This window comes from Podarcis melisellensis, assembly GCF_964234715.1.
Source record: "Podarcis melisellensis genome assembly, chromosome: 8".
Classification (NCBI taxonomy): Eukaryota; Metazoa; Chordata; class Lepidosauria; order Squamata; family Lacertidae; genus Podarcis; species Podarcis melisellensis.
This window is the reverse complement of record NC_138540.1, coordinates 2,512,348-2,534,908: the sequence shown is the minus strand read 5'-3', so window position 1 is coordinate 2,534,908 and position 22,561 is coordinate 2,512,348. Positions and strand designations below refer to the sequence as shown.

The 22,561-nt window shown below is 48.0% G+C and overlaps 1 protein-coding gene across 7 annotated transcripts in view; it reads right to left on the bottom strand.

The window, feature by feature from the left end:
• FAM178B (family with sequence similarity 178 member B) overlaps positions 1-22,561 on the bottom strand; it is a 186,467-nt gene that overhangs the window by 149,930 nt on the left and 13,976 nt on the right. For 6 of the 7 annotated variants that reach the window (XR_014170940.1, XM_081921282.1, XM_081921281.1 and 3 more), the window contains exons 6-7: positions 19,754-19,876; positions 9,286-9,441 (exon numbers count right to left, since the gene is read on the bottom strand). Coding sequence is in view for 6 of the 7 variants with exons in the window: in XM_081921282.1 (XP_081777408.1) it covers positions 9,286-9,441; positions 19,754-19,876 (279 nt within the window). In the remaining variant the exon portion in view is untranslated. The remainder of the gene's footprint in view (positions 1-9,285; positions 9,442-19,753; positions 19,877-22,561) is intronic. The other variant, XM_081921280.1, reaches the window with a different exon arrangement.

The window sequence follows — 22,561 nt, the reverse complement described above, 5'->3', positions numbered from 1 at the left end:
CCTTGGGTTAAGAACTTTGCTTCAGGATGAGAACAGAAATTGCGCGGCGGCAGCAGGAGGCCCCATTAGCTAAAGTTTTATCTCAGGTTAAGAACAGTCTCAGCTTAAGAACAGACCTACAGAACGAATTAAGTTCTTAACCCGAGGTACCACTGTATTTGCTTCTTTTTATCTTCTTTCTTCTGTTTTCTCTGCTCTCTTCTTTTATTTTCGTTTGGTGTTCTCTGCTGAGGGCCATTATTGGGATCCAAGCATCACACACAGGAAGGCGGAGAGATGGGGAAGGGGGAGAGGCTGGGAGAAGAAAGGAAAGCTGCCAGGTGAGAAGAGCTAGGAGCGTCCAGCACTTTCTGTGAGACAAGCATTTCAAGCAGTGCTATTTTTCTAGAAAAAGAGGTGCTGGAACTCACCCTGAACACTTCCCTCCTTCTCTTAGAACCTGAGAGGGGCTGGAACTGAGTTCCAGCAAGTTCCCGCTGGGGAAAAAAGCCCTGGTTGCAAGCTGCTTTTGAGACTCCGCGTTTTCTTTGCTTTTTTCTGTTTCAGTTTTTATTTAGATTCATTTATTTTATCTTATTGTATGATGGAAAAAAAATCCTTCCAGTAGCACCTTAAAGACCAATTAAGTTAGTTCTTGATATGAGCTTTCGTGTGCATGCACACTTCTTCAGATACCTGTGTAACTGGAACTATGATGAAAAAGCTTTTAAAAATCTTATTAAAAAGAAAAAGGAAGTGTGGGGTTTCTGCTGGGAACAGGCAAACTCTTAGATTGGACTGTATTTGCAGACCCCACCTTCCCACTCTAACAGGGTCTTGTGAATGAGCTGTCTCTGTGGCCAGAAAGGGGAACCTTTGGTCCTTGGGAGGCTGCAGGCTGCACCCCCCCCCCGCCCAGCTGGCACCTCCCATGCTCAGGGATAAGGGGGGGGTTGTAACCCACAGGTTCTCCACTCCTCTTCTGCATACTTTGTTCATTGATCAAAGGACACGGCTGCTCTTCAGAGAGGAGGAGTGAGGGGGACATAGCCTTCAGGAGAAGCCTTTCCCCCAGGCCTCCTTTTGACAAGGGGGGGGGGGGCTCTTGTGATTCTGTGCTAAGCTCTCCTGGGGCTCACAAATCCATCCGTCTAAATCAAGTTGGAGGTAAACAAAGAAAAAAAGCACCCCAGAAATGGAAAAAAATCCCCAAGCCAGTCACTCCTTCAGAGCATTATTTCTAAACAACTCCTGTAAGTGAAAATAAAAGATGCAGGAAGAAGTCTTGTGCATTAAAGAGAAAACACAATTTAAAAGACACCCGGCGGCCCCCCTAAAAGCGGCTGTTTTTCAAATAAATCTTTCCAGAGCATTTGATGCCATACTTTTCTGGGACAAAATATATTTAAGCTGCTCAGAACATAATGATCCGTAGTGATGGTTCCCCCCTGGGCCACGCAGGCTGTCATTCCGCTCCCTGACTGCGTCTAGGCAATTTGATGAATTTCTCCTCAGCAGGAATTGCTGCAAATTTGGAAACGAAAAGAGCTCCCGGTTCTGGCTTGCTAGGAAAAAAGAGTCTTTATTCTCTGAAACGCAGAGTTTGCATTCAGATTCACGCATGCAAAAGTGAAATGCAAACACATTTTTTTCTTTGTCGGATGGGTGGAGGAGAGGAAGGGTCCAGTGGAACTTTACTCCATGAAGAACAACGCATTTTGCCCCCAGAACCAAGGAATCAGGGGGCTCTAGGAATTGCAGCATAAAGTGAGTTGGCGCTGTCACAGGCACTAGCCAAGAGGCACCCTCCACAACTAGTCCCTCCACCCCCAGTTCCAAATATGGGGAATTTGGTTTCCAGAGCTTGCCCCAGAACAGAAAAGGGCACACATGTACTGAAAGAGGGGGAAACACTTTCAAAAGGGCTCTACTGTTCTTAAATGTTGAATCTGTTTTCCTCCAAACACAAAGCCAGCAAATTCTGCAGAGTATCAATCACTTCAGGGTCATCCAGCTGCAACTCTTCTTTTAATTGCACAAAGGAAGATGAGCTGGTCTCCTTGTGCCCCACTTCCTGCCTGTCTGGAGGCCTCTCAATAGGCTGAGTGACTTGTCCGAAATTCCAGCTGCTGGGCTCCGGCTGCTCTGGCCTCCAATTCGCCTTGCCTGTCTCCCAGCCAGTCCAGCGTCAGCCCTTAGGGGAGCGAGGCTGGATCCTGACATAAAGGGGATTGATGAGCATGGAGTTACAAGGAAAGCACAGACTTGCCTCGTGTCGTTGGAATCCAAAGGGCCTTTGTCGGATAATGGAAAGGGCATTTAAATATAGGCCAGGTCAGAGGTTAATTGCGTGTGTGGAGCTGATGTAGGTATTAGATCAGCCTAGTGAGGACCACAGGCTCCAAAAGGCCAATTCTGTTCAAGGAGATTCAAGGAGAATCCAAGAAGGAAAAGTGACTCGGGGGTGGGGGTGGGGGGCTCATGAGACCTCAAATGTTGTGTGTGCGGGGTTGTTGTTGTAGTCGTAAAAGTGCTGAATATTACTTGATGAATTTCGGGGAAGTAAAATTGGGTGTGTGTGATCTGGGTTATGCAGTAAGGTATTAAATTTGGGGAAATAAATTAGGATGACTTCATCTAGAGATTCATGTGGGGGATATGAGTGCATTGAAGCAGATCTGATTTGGAGCGATCTGGGGTTGGGGTGGCAGATTAATTGGGGAATTCACCTAGGGTGATTTGATTGGGAAATTAGTTGGCTTGCTTTCTAGCCAAAGTTTCTGGCTTGCTTTCTAGCTAAAGTTACGTCTGTACCTATTAGGCGACATGTGCAAATATGTATCTAGGGGTCAGTGCCCTGAATCTCTTATGTACTCAGCAATGCCCCTACAGCCAGGAGAGCAACCTGGGGCCAAGGTAAGTGATGACCTGAGGTTACATATGTTTCAGGTTTCATACGCTTCAGGTTACAGACTCCGCTAACCCAGAAATAGTGCTTCAGGTTAAGAACATTGCTTCAGGATGAGAACAGAAATCAGGCTCTGGCAGCGTGGCGGCAGCAGGAGGCCCCATTAGCTAAAGTGGTGCTTCAGGTTAAGAACAGTTTCAGGTTAAGAACGGACCTCCAGAACGAATTAAGTACTTAACCCGAGGTACCACTGTATAGGGATGCACACAGGGTGTTTCAAAAAGATTTGGGGTTTGCGGCAAGGAGCACGGAGTGGCAACTCGGCTCCCTCAGTTGCCACGACTTGTGGGGAGTGGCAAGGGGAGAGCAACAAAGGTGGAAGGCGGGGGGGGGGGCAGAGAGAGACACAGAAGAAGAAAAGGGTTCTACCTGTGTCTGCCCCTGGAAGCTGTGGTTAGGGAGGAGGCTGCTTGCAGAGTGGCTGGGGAAACCCAGCCAGGTGGGCGGGGTATAAATAATAATTTTTTGTTGTTGTTGGCACAGACAGAAGCTGCAGATCCACTCCAGCCTTTTTCTTCTGCCTGTGTTTGTCTCATGGCTCTGTCTCCACCTGAGCTCTGCTTGCCGCCTTTTGTGGAGAGATATTAGCGGGGGTGAGAGGCTGCTTTTATGGCACGCAAGCAAGGGGGAGGAGAAGCCCCCCGCCCGCCCTTGGCCCTCCAGATCGACCTGCCCCCGCTCAGCTTGGCACAGCTCCTTTTCTCTGCAGGAAAAATTCTGTTTTGACTTCTTGACTGCTCTTGTTGTAGACGTTTTGTTAGCTTTTTGCCTCTTCACTCTTCCTTGTCCTTCTTTGTTTGTCTTGCAATTTCCCCCCAATTCTCTCCTTTGTTGAACTAAATAAATTCCTTGGGTGCACATGCTAATGAAATGTGCTGTGCAAGCCTGTGTAAATGACGGAGCGGGTGTCGGGACTTGAGGGGTGTCAGCAGGGCATTTCCATGCAGAAACGTCCTAGTCCAGGGTTCAGAGACTTGGCACACAACCCAAACGATACTAGAAAGGGAAAGACGGCCGCCGTTGTAACAATGCGGCTTGTTTGCATGCTGGGTGCTCAGTCACTGCCAGAGCTGAGTGTCCAGTGGGAGCCAGGAACCAGAGCAGGCCAATGTCTCCATTTCAGTTTCTTGTTTTTCCAATCCTAACTTCAGTTTTCCACATTTTTGCACTTTCCTCAAGAAAATCCACCAGCATTTTAGTGCAAATTTCTCCTAACATATGCATTTCTGCAAGCAATTATTCTATCATAATTCATTTTGCATACTATTGTCACTAAGAGATGCATTTCAACGTACACTTCCCCTAACATGTGTAGTTTGGCATACACTGTTTGATTGGAGAAGTGCGTCACAAAATTCGGAGAAGCATAAATTTTGAAGGATCGCTAAGCTTCAGTTCTGTACTGATTGCGGAAGGATGAATTACATAGGTTTGCCTTTATCACCCTGTCTAGTTGTGGGCTTCACTTCCCAAGATGCCGCTTTGACCTGTAGCCACATAGGGCACCTGCGCAAAGAACCGTGAGCTCCTGGTTGTAGCCCTGGCAGCTCCTGGCAGAAGTGCTGAGGAACTGCATTGTGGGCAGAGCATTTATAAAAGTTAGGCAGCACCATCTGACTTATTTTGATGCAAAGCTGTTATGTACTGAGTTGAATAGGATCCAAACTGCAGCAGTCTGATTGGTCCTAGAACAATAGGCTCCAAAAGGCAGCAGTCTGATTGGTCCTAGAACAATATGATTCAGAATGCAGCAGTCTGATTGGTCCTAGAACAGTGCAGCAGTATGATTGGTTGGCAGGAGCCACCCAATCCAGCTCCAGATAGGAGTGAATCCACAACCTGATTGGCTTACAGTAGAATTCCGGAATTAGCCAATCATGTGCAGCCCATTGTGTAAATAATGTATATAAAGCAGATACTTTGAGGGGACTTTCATTCATTCCTCCTCACCACTATGAGCTGAATAAAGAGCATGAAATCACTTTGCGACTCTGAGTATATTTCAAAAGCTTTCCTAATTTTTCATGTTGGTGACACAGTCTTAAGACATGCATTATTTCGCGACACAGCAAATCAGTTTTACTAGCAAACCAGAGTTTAAACTAACCCCTTTGCAACCCTGGCAGGAGCACGGGGAGCTTTTGCGCAACACACCTACACACTACAGCCGACACATTAACATGTCGCAACACACAGTTTGGAAAGCGCTGACGGTTTGGCTGGAGCCTGGCAGTGACAGACAAGCTCAGTCTCTGTCCAAGTTCTCTCAGATGCTGCTGAAGCTCCTACGTGGTAAGAGACAGATTATCACTGGAAGAAGGGAACGTGAACTGGAAATGCCAATGAGGATGGTCCAAGAAGTACAGCAATCTAGCCTACAACCGGGCAGCCACATCCACACTCAACCTAATTTTATGCTGCCCCCAAGACCTTCTGAAACTGCCCCATTCTTGCATCCTATCACAGTTCCTTCCTTCCTGTAAATTTTCTCCTTACTCCTTGGCTTATTTTCTTTTTAAAATCTTCTTTTTTTACCTCTTCCTATGTAATTTTAGAATGATTGGCAGTATTTTATTTGATAAAAATAAATCAGTGTGTTGCGTTTTCTTTCTTTCTTTTTACCTTTTTCTGGGTTGCATGACAAGAAAAAGAAATTTCTCCCCAGCTGCCTGAGAACAAATTGGTAGGCTTCCGACATATATATGTGTGGGTGTGTACAGCTCAGCGAAGCCAACAGGGAATTACCTTCACTTGTTTTCTGGAACTAGAGCTATTTTGTTCTGTTGTATCAAAAAATACAAATATGAAAAAATCCTTTGTATACTCAAGTGTGACCCCATCAAACCCAGTGGGGTTTACTGCCGGGTAGACCTTTGCAGGATTGGGAATTTAATCTGAGAAAGACACAGTGAACACTGAAGCGAGACAATCTTTATTCTGGATTAGTTAATCCAGAACACCTTGGTCTGCTGCCACAGCAACAGTCCCCTGCAGAAAAACGACAACACAGGTTTATATGAATGAGCACATGTGAAACTGACATGGATGGATACGTCCATCTCTTGGCTCAATCTTCATCGCATGCAGAGACAATATGCTTGTGCCTTTGATTGCACAGGAGCTTTGAGACAGGATGGCACAGGGTTTTCTGCAGTGCCCATGTGACGCCATTGGGTTCAATGTGGCAGCCCGTAGTTTCCCCCTCATATAATCCAGATTTATCCTTTCTACAGAAAATTAAGCACGCCTGCTGGCAACACTGAGCCCCACCTGGAAGCACACTATGGGCAGGCTGGACTGCAACCAGAGTGCTTCCTTTCACTCTATATGTGTGTTTTACGCATGTGCCTTGTCCATGTGCTCATTTGTATGGGAATATGTGCAGCACAAACTTGTGAATATTCTAGCAGAGCTGCAAAAGTAGGTTACCTGTAACGCACATCATCCCTATGATAAATGGCAATTGAGAGGCCCCCCCCCCCAGAGCACAGTGGAGCCTGCGCCAGAATAACAATGAAGCGACTGCTTTGCTCAGCTCCAACCAAGCAGGGAGGTGGGGGGGAGGGAGGGAAACCGCTGCACTGAACGAGATTCTGACAGTAATTAGCCCGCATTGGCTCTGCTAATTGGAGGAGCTGCACGGCACTGTTGGAAGCGGAATTGCAAGGATGTCAGACAAGAGGGGAGTTGTGCGGTTGACAGAGGAAGAGCAGGAGGGATGCACACCCTGAATCAGGAACATCCGCTGACAGGCACGAATGTCATTTCAACCCACCAAGACAGGCAAAGGAAATGCCAGCCACTTCCCTGGGCAAAACCCCCATGGAAGGAATCAGGTCCCATCTGCACTACGCATTTAAAGAGGCATCCTGCCACATTCAGCAGTTGTGGGTTTCCCCAGAGACGCCTGGGAAGTGTAGTTGTTAAAGATGCTGAGAGGTGTTGGGAGACAGCTTCTCCCTTCACAGAGCTACATTTTTCAGAGTGGTTTGTCAATCAATTCTTCTTTGCAGAGAGTGATGGGAACTGAACTGAACGATGGGAACTGTGTGCTCCAGTAGTGGCTGGCCACTGTCAGAGGCAAAACACCAGGCTAGCCAGTTCTTTGATTTGAACAGTTCTTGTTGCATTAATAGACCAAGCTAAACTGACAGTACATTAAGTCTGCTTCTGCCATTTTCCTGTCTCAATTGTCTGAAAAGGTTCTTTACAACTCCAGAAACAAGACTATTTGGTATGTGAATCACCGTCACACTGTCATGGAAACCCACGGACTTGCAATTTCATATGCCCATGGCCCCTGCAGAACACAGTTGCACAGCAGTGTTACTGAAGAGGCAAGGTGCTTTTTAAAAGTGGGTTGCCTCTTCTGCATATGGTGAAAACTTTAAAGAGCAAAATAAACTCTTAGCATTTTCTTCTGTTTCCACCAGGGCCTTGGGGGCTACCTAAAAGAGGACCAGGTTTTAAGGGGGGCCACACCACAGCTGGAGAGATTCAGTTCCTCCACTGAAGGAAGAAGGAAAGAAAAACTCCTCATCTTTGCAAACTGAAAGTATGAATCTGCGTTCTTGGTGGAGGCCACTCGGATTCCCACTTCTGCCCAATTCCTCACTGCTTCCAAATTTCACCAAGGCTTAATGTGTTCACCAGGATCCAGGCCTCACTGCTGCCCCCAAAAAGCAGAAGGCCATTAGTTATTCATTCTGATGCTGAAATAATACGCTGGCTGGCGACACAGAGGCAAGAGAAGCAGAAGCAAACCTAAGCTGTTTTGAAGCCAATTATCATGATGGCCGCAGGCCCCCCATTTCCAGCGACAGGGAAAGCAACATTGACCTGGGAAGATCATCTGTGTCCACATCGTTCAAATCACTCACTCGAGCGAGTAAAATGCTCAGCAAGTGGCAGGCAGGCGGGCGGGCGGGGGGACAGGAGGCTTCTTCTGCAAGAGACGAGAGCAACTTCTGCCCCACGGGGGCTGCGAAAGATGAGGGGTCAGGCCATGTGATCAGTAAGAGGCAGTGTTCCTCAGCGGAGAGATGTTTCAGTCAAGGAAGTTCCAGGCTCATGCCCCCAAGATCCACAGGTGATCTTCCTCCAGCTTCTACTTCCACAATAAGCATGTCGGGATCTGTGGGGATGCTCACTCTGGAGGAGGGGCGAAGGTCTGAGCAAAGGAAGGGTGGGCATTTCTGGTTCCCAAGGCAAGGCATCTTTGGGGGACGTCATCGTGTGGATTCAGGACCATGGCTAGTGCTCCTGCAACTGAGGCCTTACCTCCACGTCTCAGCAAGGTCCTGTAGCCATAGGCTGAGCTTTATAGCAAAGCTAGGGAGTCACTTACTGAAGGACCAGCCCTGCTGCCTCCTGATCAGCCACAGGACCAGCACTGACATCTGCAGCCATTGGCCCCTTGGGGGTAATGGGGTTCCCAGCTGCGAGGATCTTTCCAAAGGGCTCTCTTGGTCCCCCAAGGAGTTTGTGTGTCTCTTTGGGGGGGGGGGTTGGGGGAACGGAGGCAGGCTCTGATGTCCGTAGACTGACACGGGGGGAGGGCCAGGTAATGAATCCATCTCCTCTTTGGAGTGGAGTGACTAGAGGACTAACTCCAAGGAGTCCTGGATCAAGGCCATGGTGAAATCTCCAGTACCATACCAATGTATACTGCTCCTCAGAGGTGGATTTAGAAATAGAATCCCCTGCATTTTGCAAGAGTGGACTAAGGGACTGGCCTAGTTCTCACTGAGGTGATCAACTTGTGCCTGAGTTACACCATTTCAGACTGCAGGCAGAAGGATAATATGATGGAAGCCACACGGAGAGCCAGTGTGGTGTAGTGGTTAAGAGTGGTAGTCTTGTAATCTGGGGAACCGGGTTCGTGTCTCCGCTCCTCCACATGCAGCTGCTGGGTGACCTTGGGCCAGTCACACTTCTCTGATGTCTCTCAGCCCCACTCACCCCACAGAGTGTTTGTTGTGGGGGAGGAAGGGAAAGGAGATTGTTAGCTGCTTTGATACTCCTTCGGATAGTGATAAAGCGGCATATCAAATCCAAACTCTTCTCTTCTTCTTCTTCTCTATGGGAAGGGGTGGGTCGGAATCCCTGCACATAGAAAGCTAGCGTGTCAAGGAGAAGTCTAGGCAGGATCTCTTCTCCCTGGCATTCAGCTATTCACTGACCTTCAGGCTGAAATGGTACAGACCAGGGACAGGTTTGACCCTCTCAGTGAACACCAGACCTACATCAGCCGGCCTCCTGCACCCTCTGGCCTGAAGCCGTGACTTCCTTGAGGCCCACAATATATTCTTTACCTTGCAGTTGAACAGAGAACTCACCCAAAGAAATATCTTTCTAGCTGATTCTGGGGTTTCAGCTGAACAGTGTCAAGGGTCAAAGCCGTCCTCAGGTAGGGAGGCAACACGAAGATGCATTCCCCGGGATGAACAGCTGGGATTGTGGCCTGGCTGACAAGGAACTGCTCCAGGAGGAACCTGGGAAGAGGAGGAAAACCAGCCTTTTAGAAACAGCTGCAAGAAGGAAATAGTTACACTGGCTTTCAAATGGGAAACTGTGAGGCAGGAACATAGGAAGCTGGCTTGTCCTGACTCAGATTCTGGAGGAGAGAGCTAACGGCTCGGCTCCCAGCCATGATGGCTCCCAAATGCCACTTGCTGGAAACCAGGAGAGGGGAGAGGGCTGCTCTTGGGCTCAGGTTCTGCTCCCTGGTTTCCCACAGGCACCTGGTTGGCCACTGTCAGAACAGGATGCTGGGCTAGAGGGGCCATGGGCCTGATCCTGCAGGCTCTCCTTAGGCTCTTACGTCCCTTGAGCACAGCACTCTATGCTGGTAGCAGGTCTCCAGGGTTTCAGGCTTTCCCAGGGACCCCTTCCCAGCTGCGGCTGGAGATGCAGGGATCTGGGGTGTCTGTATGCTCATCAGGTGCTCTGCCACTGAGCTCCAAGGCAGAGGGTCACGGATACAGGACGCCTCTCCTCAGCTGCACAGAGGCGTAGGAAGGGGGTGGCAGTGGGGCAGGCCGCCCCGGGTGTCAATCCTGAGGGGGGTGACAAAATTATCAACAATTACCGCCCTCCCCTCCAAGAGGTGGGCAGAGTTTGCAATCTGGCGCAGGGCTTCCCAGGTCCCGGACGCCACCCTCCTTGCCTTGGGGTCTTCGCCCTGCCCCCAACCCAGCTGGCCAATTGGCTGCAGCCTGGGGGCCGGGTGAAGGAAAGGAAAGGGCCGGTGCTGCTCAGCCCAGTCTCATTTTGTTTCCCTCCAGCCCGACTTCCTGGGCCGCTGCAGCGGCCTGCCGAGGCCGAGGACATTGCCTGTCCCGCGCGCCCCCTTTGGGCCCCGACCCCCCTCCGAGAAGCCCCTGCTGCCTCCGAAAGTGGAGCACGCGGGACAATGCACCAGCCCCATTTTGCCCACACGTGGCACTGGGAGGAGCAGCACAGCGCAGCCCTGGGTGCTCGGCAGGCTGGCCTCCCCTTTGCCCCCAGTCTCCCCTCCGTGTAGGTAGCATTTATTATTCCAAAAATGAAACCTTCATCCGGTTGTAAAAATTAAGATTATACCAGCAAGAATGAGTCTTTCTGTTAGAAAAAAAAGTGATTTAAATCGAGTCTTACTGACTAGTGATTTAAATTGGATTAAATTGGATTAAAAGGATCTAGGAGTCTTGGTTGACCACAAACTTGACATGAGCCAACAGTGTGACGCGGCAGCTAAAAAAGCCAATGAAATTCTGGGCTGCATCAATAGGAGTATAGCATCTAGATCAAGGGAAGTAATAGTGCCACTGTATTCTGCTCTGGTCAGACCTCACCTGGAGTACTGTGTCCAGTTCTGGGCACCACAGTTCAAGAAGGACACTGACAAACTGGAACGTGTCCAGAGGAGGGCAACCAAAATGGTCAAAGGCCTGGAAACGATGCCTTATGAGGAACGGCTAAGGGAGCTGGGCATGTTCAAATATATAAAAGGATGTCACATAGAGGAGGGAGAAAGGTTGTTTTCTGCTGCTCCAGAGAAGCGGACATGGAGCAATGGATCCAAACTACAAGAAAGAAGATTCCACCTAAACATTAGGAAGAATTTCCTGACAGTAAGAGCTGTTCAACAGTGGAATTTGCTGCCAAGGAGTGTGGTGGAGTCTCCTTCTTTGGAGGTCTTTAAGCAGAGGCTTGACAACCATATGTCAGGAGTGCTCTGATGGTGTTTCCTGCTTGGCAGGGGGTTGGACTCGATGGCCCTTGTGGTCTCTTCCAACTCTATGATTCTATGAAATTGTGGTTTAAACTGTGATTTAAATCAAATCCACCCTGCTCACCCAGCTTTGGAAATGTATCACAAATGGCTGTGTTGTGCTTTGGCCTACCCTGTGATAGTCAATAAACCTGACAAAAGGGAGATTTGTTGGTGGTTTGTCTCATCCAGCCTCCTAGTGTTCAGCCTATTCTGGAGCAGGTTACACCACCCTGGCCTAAAGGGATCAGGTTTGTAATCTGAGAGTGCTCTTGGATCTGGCATTGTCACTGGAGGACCAAGTGGCCTCCATGATTAACAGCATTAAAAAACAAAACAAAAGAACCCAGTTTATGCAAATAAATCAGCTGCAACTCTTATCTGGACAGAGATAGCCCCCAACCCTTGCCTCTGCCAGAAACCCCAAAAGAGTTCATTGATTTAATTTCCTCCCCCTTCAATTATGTGTTTTCAAGAGACGTGGGAATACATTTTTTATGAGTAGCAAAGATGTGCCTCTTTTATACAACAGCCTACACTTAATAAAAAGTGTTTCCCGCCCCCCCAACTTCCTTATTCCTCCTTCTTGGCTTGGGTTCTGCCGGCTTCTTAAAGAGACAGCCAATGGCAACACACAGAGTGAATCAGCTGCATTTTGCTGGCTGAAAGAATGGCTGCTTCTTGAGAACACAGACATTTTGGACCTAGAAGGTTTCAATAATGTATTTGGGTGGCATGCATATTTGTGGTATGATAAGGTCAAAGCAAATAAAGCGTTTAAAAACCATATTGTCAGGAAAGCATTATTCAATGTCTGGATAAGATATAAAGATCTACTTGAAAATAAAACCCGAAGGTGGTTGTCACCGATGGAAGCGAAGGCTCAGAAAAAGCTCAATATGGAGGCCAAATGGCCAAAATATTGGGAGATTTTGGAACAAGAAGGAGATAAATTGAAATTGCAGAGCTTTGAGAAACTAAAAGACAAAGTGCGAGATTGGCTTCATTATTATCAAATAAGGGAGGCTTACAATTTGGACAAGAAAATTGGCTTCCAGGTGGAAAAATCAAAATTGGAAACAGAACTGTTAGATCCCAAAACTAAGATATTATCAAGAATGTATAGCTTGCTGTTGAAATGGAATACTCAGGATGAAACGGTGAAATCTGCTATGATAAAATGGGCACAGGATGTCGGACATAACATTATGTTGGCTGACGGGGAACAGTTATGGACCACAGGTATGAAATTTATGGCATGTAATGCCTTAAGAGAGAATATTATGAAAATGATATACAGGTGGTACATGACACCAGTCAAGCTTGCAAAAATATATCATTTGCCCGATAATAAGTGCTGGAAATGTAAAGAAAATGAAGGTACATTCTTTCACCTTTGGTGGACGTGCCCAAGGATTAAGGCTTTCTGGGAGATGATCTATAATGAAATGAAAAAGGTATTTAAATATACCTTCCTGAAGAAACCAGAGGCCTTTCTCCTGGGCATGGTTGGCCAATCGGTGTTAAAGAAGGATAGAACTTTTTTTATGTATGCAACAACAGCAGCAAGAATACTCATCGCAAAGTATTGGAAGACACAAGATCTACCCACCCGGGAAGAATGGCAGATGAAGTTGATGAACTACATGGAACTGGCGGAAATGACTGGCAGAATCCCAGACCAGGGAGAAGAGTCGGTAGAAGAAGATTGGAAGAAATTTAAAGACTATCTACAGAAACACTGTAAAATTAAGGAATGTTAGAAGGATGCTGGAATGAAGTTATGTGGTTTTAGCAATAATGTTACAAAGGAGTATGTAAAAATGGACTGTTAACAGGTGAAAATGTAAAGTTACAATATATTAAGATAAAATATTAAGATAAAAACAAAGATGAAAAGGACTTGCTGAAAAAACTATTGAACTAGAATACAAAAAAGGGAGGTGTGAGGAGGTCAGGGAAACAAGCAAATGAAAGACAAGACATGGAAAGACTGGTTTGTTTTTAATTGTTTTTATTTTCCTGTATTTTGTATTTTTTGTTTCTCTTTTTTTCCTTTTTTCTTCTTCTTCTCATTTTTGTAACTTTTTTGAAACTTTAATAAATATTATTTTTTTTAAAAAAGGATGAGTGAAACTTGGGTTTCAGGGTTTTGCAAAGTGCACACTGAGAAATGTAAGGCTGGGATTGTCAGAGAAGCCGAAGGAAGTCTAAAAAGAACTAAAATTGTGAAAATTTGGCAGAATTGTATATTTGTAATGGAAAATAATAAAAATTATTTATATATATAAAAAAGGAGAAATGTAAGGCTGGGGTGGGTTTTGGAAATGCATGTTTCAGGCAGGTGTGCTCTTCAGATAAGAGCCACAATAGGCTGCAGCATCCCTGCCCTGAGTTTTCTGCTGCACACTACATGCAAGGGGACTTGGTTCCATTTTACAGCCATTGCCAATGAGGCTTGGCTGGAGCTCACTCTAGGAGACTATGGCTAAACAAAAGTATGGTCCAGTAGTGCTTAGAGTGAAGGGCCAGGACCTGGTCGAGAGACCAGAATTCAAATCCCCATTCAGCCAAGAAATTTACTGGGTGACCTTGGGCAGGCCGCTCCCTCTCAGTCTGAGCTGCCTCACAAGGTTGTTGTTGTAAGGATAAAAGGCTCAGTCAAGAGTTATCTTAGGTCCACTGTGAGCCAGGCTCGGCTCTCTGGCTTAGCCATCTTGTCAGTTGAAAAGCAAGTAGCGAAAGGAACTGATTTTGACGATGCAATTTCAAAATTTGCAGAGAACAAAGTTAGGGGGAAATGGTTTTAAGTGCTTATGCTCACCTTGTTAAGTAAATAAACCAGAAAATAACACTTGCAACTGTAAGTTCAATGGGGGGGGGGGGACAAGAAATTTTCTGCACCGGGTACCACTTGCTACGCCACTGCATCTGCCTTGCCCTGCACATCCTTAAAAGAAGAGCAGGATGGTGGCCATGAATGTTTAAGCAACTCAAAAAGATCAAAGGCTGCAAATTCTAGTTGGGGGGGGGTCCTTTTGGGTATGGAAACATCAGAAGAGGCTTAGTGCAGTCAGGCCATTGGTCCATCATGCGCAGCTTTTCAACACTGACTGGCAGCAGCTCTCCTGGGTTTCAGACAGGAAACCATTCCCAGCCTTACCTGGAGATGCCAGGAATTCAACCTGCAACCTTCTGCATGCCAAGCAGATGCTCTGCTGCTGAGGAGCTATCATCTGTATATCTGCCTGCCTGCCTGCAAGCCACTCTGGGAGTATAAATACTTTCAACAAATCGCTTGGGTGTCCCTTGCCCTCTTCTAGGTTCTAAGCCAGCAGGCAGAGTTTGTTGGCATGTAGTAACAATGATCCATACGAAAACTGTGACCAGAATGCCCTCCCTGATTGGCTTTTGGCAAGCCTCAGGGCTCCATCAGTAAAAGCAGCTGCATTGAACTGAGCGTATTTTCCTGCAAGTAAATCCCAAGGAAACAACAGATTTTTTTCCAAGCAAGTATAGCAAGGCTTTAAAGCACTAGGCAAAGGAATGATATGATACAGCTAAAAAGACCAACCAATTTTGCTCGGGTTCGCTTTCCCGTTAGCCTAAAGTGCTGACCAGCATTTCTCTGGCTGGAATTCTGGAGAAAGTGAGGAAGATTAACAGCAAACCACTGGATTGATTTCTCCTTTAATCTCTGCCCCCAGCAGGGCTCCTGAACTGATGAGTTTTGAAGCAACACTCACAAGAGAAGTAGGACAATGACTGCATGCAGAAAACAACTCCACTGACAGGTTGCGATTGCGGATCTGTGCCAGTGCAATAAACAGGGGTCCTCGCCCAGATACAGGGGGCCTCGCCTGGAAGGAGAACTGCGGCCTTCCCTCTCCAATCCTGTGCAGAGCCAAAACAGAGGAGGCGGGAAAGAAGGTTTGGTGGAGGGGAGAGCATGGGGCCAGCCCCACCATTAAGCACCATTAAACCTCTCTCCCAGGACTCTTCCATTCCCATGGGGAGGTCCAGTCGCAGATCTTCCACGTCATGTCAAGTCTGGCAAATAAAGTCTTGGGTGCCCAAGCAAATGGTCAGAGGAATGGATGGATGGAGCAGGTGTTAGAACTGGGAAGACCCAGCTTGACACGAGTGGAGCTCATATGTTTCCTGTTCAGCAACCTGGTAGTTGAACAGACTTCAAGGAGCCCTCAAAAACAGCTTCAGAACACATTGTGGTGGTCTAACATGGATAAGGATGGACAATTGCTCTCAGTTATCCTTGTCTATCCTGGCCCAGATGAGGGATAAAGGAAGAAGGCTCCTGATTCATCTCTGTCTTGGGGCACGAGACACAAATGGGCCTGTCCGTCTCATGTTCAGCACTGTCCCCTGTTCCCATGACACGACTCCAGGGATGGGGGGGGGGAGGAAGGGAACAGCCCACTTTCAAAGTGGTGAAGCAGCTGCCTCTGAACTTTCCACAGTCACGCTTTGTGGGTAGAAATTTGGGTGCAACTCAGCTTGCAGAAACGGGGTTGCATGAGGTTAGAACCAGATAGAGCAAGAGGCCTCCAGATTCCCAGGCTACTCCTATGTCTTCTGCCTCTGTGCTGACCTCCCTATCTTTTTAAATTTAGATGGATATGTCTTAGGAGGCATCCTGTTTGCAACTTCCACCTCCTGACACCTCTCTCAGACCTCAAGATGAGAGGCCATCCTGGATCTATCCTCTGAGAACAGAAGCAGCAAAGCATGGCTGACTTTCACTTCTCTAGATCAGTTAGCTTGGTTACAACTGGAAACTTTTCTATGCAGGTCTTTTACTTTCTACGATAAACAACTATTGTTTCCCTATGATCGCAACAGGTAAAGTCACCTTCCTAGCAAAATTCACAAAGCACAGTCTGTGTGCCCAAGTTCCGCAGCACCCCCATTCATCCCCCCTGGAAAGTCCTCTGCAGTGGGAAACACTAAACCCGCTCAGTGCTGGCAGCCTCTAGCCTTGCCCCCCCCCCCTTCATGGAGAAAAACTCTGGAGCTCAACTCTGCAGGCCCTTTGCGGGGCCTAAACCCCAGCAAGCGCTCCTGCTGCACTGACCTCTAGCAGCAAGCCACCCCCACATTGTTGCTTGGTCATCTTAGTCGTGTTTGACTCTCCGTGACCCCATGAACAAGAGCAGGCCTTGGAAACTCTCGTTTTCTTCTCAAAGCTTCTCCTTTTTTATGTCTATGGAGTTTTCTTGGCAAAATCCTGGAGTGGTTTGCCAGTTCCTTCTCCAGGTGGATCACATTTAGTCTAAACTCTCGACTATGACCTGTCTGTCTTTAGTGGCCCTGCATGGCATGGCGCACAGCTTCTTGAGTTATTCAAGCCCCTTCGCCACGACAAGGCAAGGATCCATGAAGGGGCATCCCCACCTATCCACCCACAAAAAGGCAGGGAGGGGCCACAGCTCTGTGACAGAGACCATGCGCTGCAGGCAGAAGCTCGCAGGCTGAAATCCGGGTGCCTCCAGAGAAGGCTGGGGGAGACGGACGCCCCAGAGAGCCACAGCCCGTCCATGCGGTGCCAGCACAGGGCCAGGTGGACCAAGGGGGCTTGCAGATTGGGAGTCTATGATCAAAGCCCTCCAAAACCCCAGAGGCTTCACCACCAAGGAATCCCCCAGAAAAGCACCACTAGCTGCCACAGGAATTAACACGCAAAGGCCTGGGAGAGGAGAAATGTCCTCAGCTAGTGCCGCAAATACAAGCAAACCTCCCTGAGGAGAACTCTTCCAGAAGAGGGGGTTCTGAAAAGAAGAGGGGGTTCTTGTCTTGCTCCCCCAGCCAAAAGGAAAAATCCTGGGAACTGCAGTTTATCCCCTACAGAGATACAATTCCCAGCACTCTTAACAAACCACAGTTCCCAGAATTATTTGAGGAAAGCCATGTGTTTTAAGTGTGCTTTAAACATTTGGCATTTTCCTGTCTTGCTAGCAGCAGGCAACAGCAAAGATTTCTCATTGCCAGAGGCATGGAAGCGCCTCTGCCAGTCAGAGTAGACAGCACTGGGTTAGGCGGAGAAATAGCCAGGCCTGGTAGAGAGTTCCTAAGACCTTCCACTCCTCACAGGTCCCTCCTTTGTCATCCGTCTCTTTTTAAATTATTGTTTTGAGGAAACGGCCACTGCATTCAGCATTCTGCATCTTACTGCATTCTGTGGGAACAGCAGCCATTCTCATCCCACAAGGGGTTATTTGTTTTTGATCTCAGGAACTGCGAATTCCTGCCTTCCCCCCACTTTTTCTTTGACTGCAGCCTGACAGACTAATAACTCTTCTGCCAGGTCTCCGGATAATTGCCCACCTCCCTTGCTGGGATAATGAGCGACAACCACCGATGCAGAGCCATTTGTTCCCCCAAAAGAGACGGCGAGATTGGACCACTGCTGCAGTGCCAAGAGCTGGGTGGGGAGCTGGCACACCCGCCTTGCTGCCATGGCTCCTAGGAGATCACTCCCCAGGCTCAATCAAGCAGCCTGCCTGGCATAGGGCAACTGTAAAGCAGCTGCTCTCCAACCCTGGTGCTGAGTGGGCACCAGGATGGCACCCAATGGCTCCTGAAGGAGGGTACAGAGGGCCCCATAAACCTGGTTCCCCACATTTCCCCCCAGTTCAGCTCCTGCCATCAAGCGGTGGGGTTGTGCGCCTGCATCCTTTGCAACTGTTGTCTAAACTTGATTTGCAGCAATACAACATGAAAGGAACTGAAGCCTTCAGCTCAGTGGCAGAGAGTGTGTTTTGTTTTGCCTACAGAAGGCAAAACCCTCAGCATCCAGCTAGAAAAGACTTCTGCCTGAGGTCAACAGTCCAAGCAGAGGGTGTTTCATGTGGGTCAACGGCAGAAAGGCCTGGTCTCAATTATCCCGTGGCAGGTGAAGCTATGAGGGCCAGCAGTTAGCAGCAGGGCTGGGACAGAAAGGCCTCTGTCTGGGACATAATGGGGCCGGCCAAGGTCTGAAAAAGAATTGGGCCCATTTCAGTGGCCATCTTGAATATCAAAGCCAAAGATGGAGGACAGAGGTTGAATCCGCTACTCAGCACACAAAATGCTCAAGTGGCATCTGAAAGCCCCTTCCCACCCGAATGCCCTGCAAGGGAAGAGGGGGGCCTTCAGCCACTGCCCTCTGATTTTGTGCCCCCCCCCGTCAGAACTAATGGAGCCAATCATTCCTATGGGGGCAGGAAAACAACTTCATAGGAGGAGAAATGGAGGGTGTGGACAGAAAGCCTTTCTCTGCAAATGTGACTCCCAAAGCTTCTTTGGGCTCCTCCAGGTGACCCATTTAATCAGCACTCATCCTGACTTGCTCACACAAAGCTTACATGGAAGTTAGACAATAGGTCCCTCCAGGCACCTTTTTCATTTTGAACTTAGTAGGATTTGGGGCAGCTGTGCACATTCCCCTTTCAAAGCTGTTTGTCCCTGCAAAACTTTTGGGGCGGACATACTGCTTTGCTTCCAGCTGTGTCTCACAGTTTCCTGCTGATTTCCTGTTAACTTTTTATATGTCAATTTTTTGTCCTGCTTCTGCTGTGCTGCAGTGCAAGAGTGACCCCTCCAGAAATCCACAATGCAGTAACACTGGGGAAACATCACAGGGCAACTAATGAAGCCTAGGGTTTGCCACTGATTCTTTCCTTTTTTTCAAACAGGAGTTTGACCTTTGGGCGAGCATTCAACCCCTGGCCCAAGATATACAGGCCCACTGGTGCAAACTCCTGGGGACCCCGGCAGCCACAAAATTTTTGCTGTGGGTGCCCAGCTTCCTTTTCAGCTCTGGCTGTGTTCACATGAGCCCCTTACAGCACAGTGAAGCTGCTGTCCCCCTGCTGCCCCCCAATGATGGGCCAAGGATGTCTCTACCATATGAGGAGGCGAACACGTCTTGGCTAGAAACAAATAAAGATCAGCTTAAGGACTCCAGCTGCTGCAAAGCTGGTTTGAGAAATAATGTCAAACAGCCGCATTTTGTAACAAAGTACAGTATACATATGCATTCAGGATAATGTGTTTGTGTGAACACGGGTTAAAAACCCAGAACAGTCCATGGAGTGCACAGTAAAACGGGAATGTGAAGACAGCTGGAGCCTCTGAGTTCTGTACGTTCTGGTACAGAACATTCTGGTACAGAGTATATTCCCTCTCATGTTATACTTAGTCAGACCATGGGGCCCATTGAGCTCTGCACTGCCTACACTGACTGGCAGCAGCTCTCCAGGGTTTCAGGCAGGGGATCTCTCCCAGTCCTATCTGGAGATGCCAGGGATTGAACTGGCAACCTTCGGTCTGCAAGCCAGATGCTCTGTGGGCCCCCTGCAGCAGCATCTGCTCTCACTATCGGCTTTCAAGAGTCTGATCGTCTTGTGTTATCTTTCTGCAGTCATCCAGCTAGTCCTCGGAAGATGCTGCCCAACACCTGAAGTGCTCAAGGCGCCAAAACCAGGGCCACCCTTCTCTAAGCGCTGAGCCCTTCCCACTCCCTGCTGCCCAGCTGCAGAAGGGGGGCTCATTACCTGCGGGCCTCAGGAGACAAGGCTGCATTCTCTTCCGTTGCCTCCACCAAACTGAATGAGTTGGAGAGCAGCAGCTTCTCCCCCAGGCTTCTTTCCAGCTCCTCATCCGCACAGGATTGTTCCCTAGAAAGCCACAGCAGCAGCATGAGAATAGGGGCAGCGGGCAGAGGATTGAGTGGGATATGTGGGCTTCATAAGGATCAGTGGAGCAGCTTTGCCCCGGCTGCCAGCCTCCAGTCCTGAGGGCCTGCTTATTTATTATTACGTTTATGTCACACCTTTTCTCCAAAGAGCTCAAGGTGGCACACATTGTTCTCCTCCCAACAACCCTGTGAGATGGCTAAGCCAAGAGATGGTGGCTGGCCCAAGGTCACCCAGGGAGCTTCATGACCAAGTAGGGATCTGAACTCTGGTTCCCCAGGCCACAGTCCAACACTCTAACCGTTACACCACTGGCTCTCAACTACAGCTCCCATCAGCCCCAGGCTAGCATGGCAACAGCATGCTGATGGGAGTTGTGGTCCAAAACATCCAGACTGGGGGGCCCCAGCTTAGGGAAGGCTGAAGCTGGAGCCTGGGTGGTGCCATGGAGAGAGTGCTGGAGTGGGAGCATGGCCAAAGGCCCTGACAAATGGGGAGGGAGCGCCTTTTAAATCTACCTCAGCACAGATGGTGGAGAACTTGTTCATAGCTGATATAGGCACCCACTTCCTTTAAGCAAAATAACTAAAAAACCTCAACACTCTATTGGATAAACTGCTATGTAACTGATTCATCTAGTCATATGTGGTGGTGGTGGTGTTGTGCTTCTTCTTTTTGGATAAAGGTGTTTCATGAGGCAAGCCTCATTGCAGAACAGACTATCTTCCTTGATCCCAAATTGCCCTTTTATCCTGCTCTGTGGCCACCCAAGATCACATAAGACCCCGTCACCCACCCAATGACTGCAGCAAAACAAACCATTGTCAAGTAGAGGAAAACATTGAACACTTTGGGTCTCAACTTTGGGATTTAATTCGGATGGACAAATTAGTAACCCATGTTTGTAGAAAAATGGATGGGCAAGAAATTTGACACTTTTTATTAAAAGAGGTATAAATTTATTAACTGGTATAAAACTGGTATATATATATATATATATATATATAGGTAGAGGGAATTACTTGAGGGGGGTGTTTCTGTTGTGATTCTAGATTCTCAGTTCTCTTTGCTGTATTAACGTCTGGAATGTTTTTTAAAAGAAGTGGGAGAATCCAACTTCAAAATCCCTCTAGCCAAACTGGCTAGCAGCTCTGGGCTCCACAGTGCAAGATGTGGTTTGGCTCGCTATCATGAGCCAGCCAGAGCTATTTTCTGAACAGGTGCCACCTTCCGGCTGCGCACATCTTTGGCTGTGACACAATGAGCAGACAGTGCAGATTACCAACGACAGGATGTGTGGAAAGCAATGCTGCCAAGCTGCAAGCCAGAAATACATTCTGCAGCTGCTGACTCCCAGTGAAGCAAGAAGAGGCTGCAGTTCTGCCCCCCCCTTCACCTAGTCCTGCTCCATCAGCTCTCCAGGTGCACTGCAAAGCAGACCAGGGGGGTTGAAGCATGGCAGAAATCATGGGGGAGAAAGCTATCAGTGGCTACTAGCCGTGGAGGCCGCGAACCAGGAGTAATGCTTCAGAATACAAGTTGCTGGAAACCAGAGGAGGGAGAGGCATCTGGCTGGCCACAGGGAGGACAGGAACTTGCAGATGCAATCTCAGAGCCTCAGAATATAATATATGAGAATTCTTGGAGAACATGTGAGGTCCCTGTGGACTTGAGATGAGCAAATGTTGTCCCCATCTTCAAAGTGGGGGGGAGAGGGCCCAGGCAACTACCGGTCAGTCTGGTTGACGTCCATACCAGGAAAAGGCCTAGAACAGATAATTAAACAGTCGGTCTGTGAGCAATTAGAAAAAGATGCTGTGATTAGTAAGAGCCAGCATGGGTTTCTTAAAAGCAAGGCATGCAAGACTAATTTTATTTCTTTTTTTTATAAGAGTTACAAGCTTGATGGACTAGAGGAATGCTGTGGATGTAATGTATCTTGGTTTCAATAAGGCTTTCAACCAAGTCTCCCATGATTGTCTTTCAGAGAAGCTGGTAAAATGTGGACTGGATGAGGTTACTCTTAAGTGGATTTGTAGCTTGAGGACTGACCAAACCCAAAGAGTGCTCATTAATGGTTCATTGTCATCCTGGGGAAAAGTGACAAGTGGGGTGCCACAGGGAGCCACCCCGCCGTTCAACATCTTTATAAACAACTTGGATGAAGGTGTTGAGGGATGCTCATCAAATTTGCAGATGACACCAAACTGGGAGATGTAGCCAATGCCACTGAAGACAGAACTGAGATTCAAGAGGACCTCAAAAGATTGGAGAACTGGGCCCAAACTAACAAAACGAAATTCAATAGGGGCAAATGTCAGGTTCTGCACTTAGGCAGGAAGAACCAGATGCCCAAATATAGGATGGGAGACACTAGCAGTTCCTGTGAAAAGGATCTAGGGGTCTTAGTGGACCACAAGCTTAACATGAGTCAACAGTGTGGTGCAGGAACAAAAAATAAAAAATAGAAATGCTCATGCTATTCTAGGCTGCATCAACAGAAGTCTAGTGTCCAGATTACGGGAAGTAACAGCACCGCTCTATTCTGCCTTGGTCGGACCACACCTGGAATACTACTGTGTCCAGTTCTGGGCACCACAATTTGAGATGGATGTTGACAAACATGTGCAGAGGAAGGTCTGGAAACCAAGCCTTATGAGGAATGGT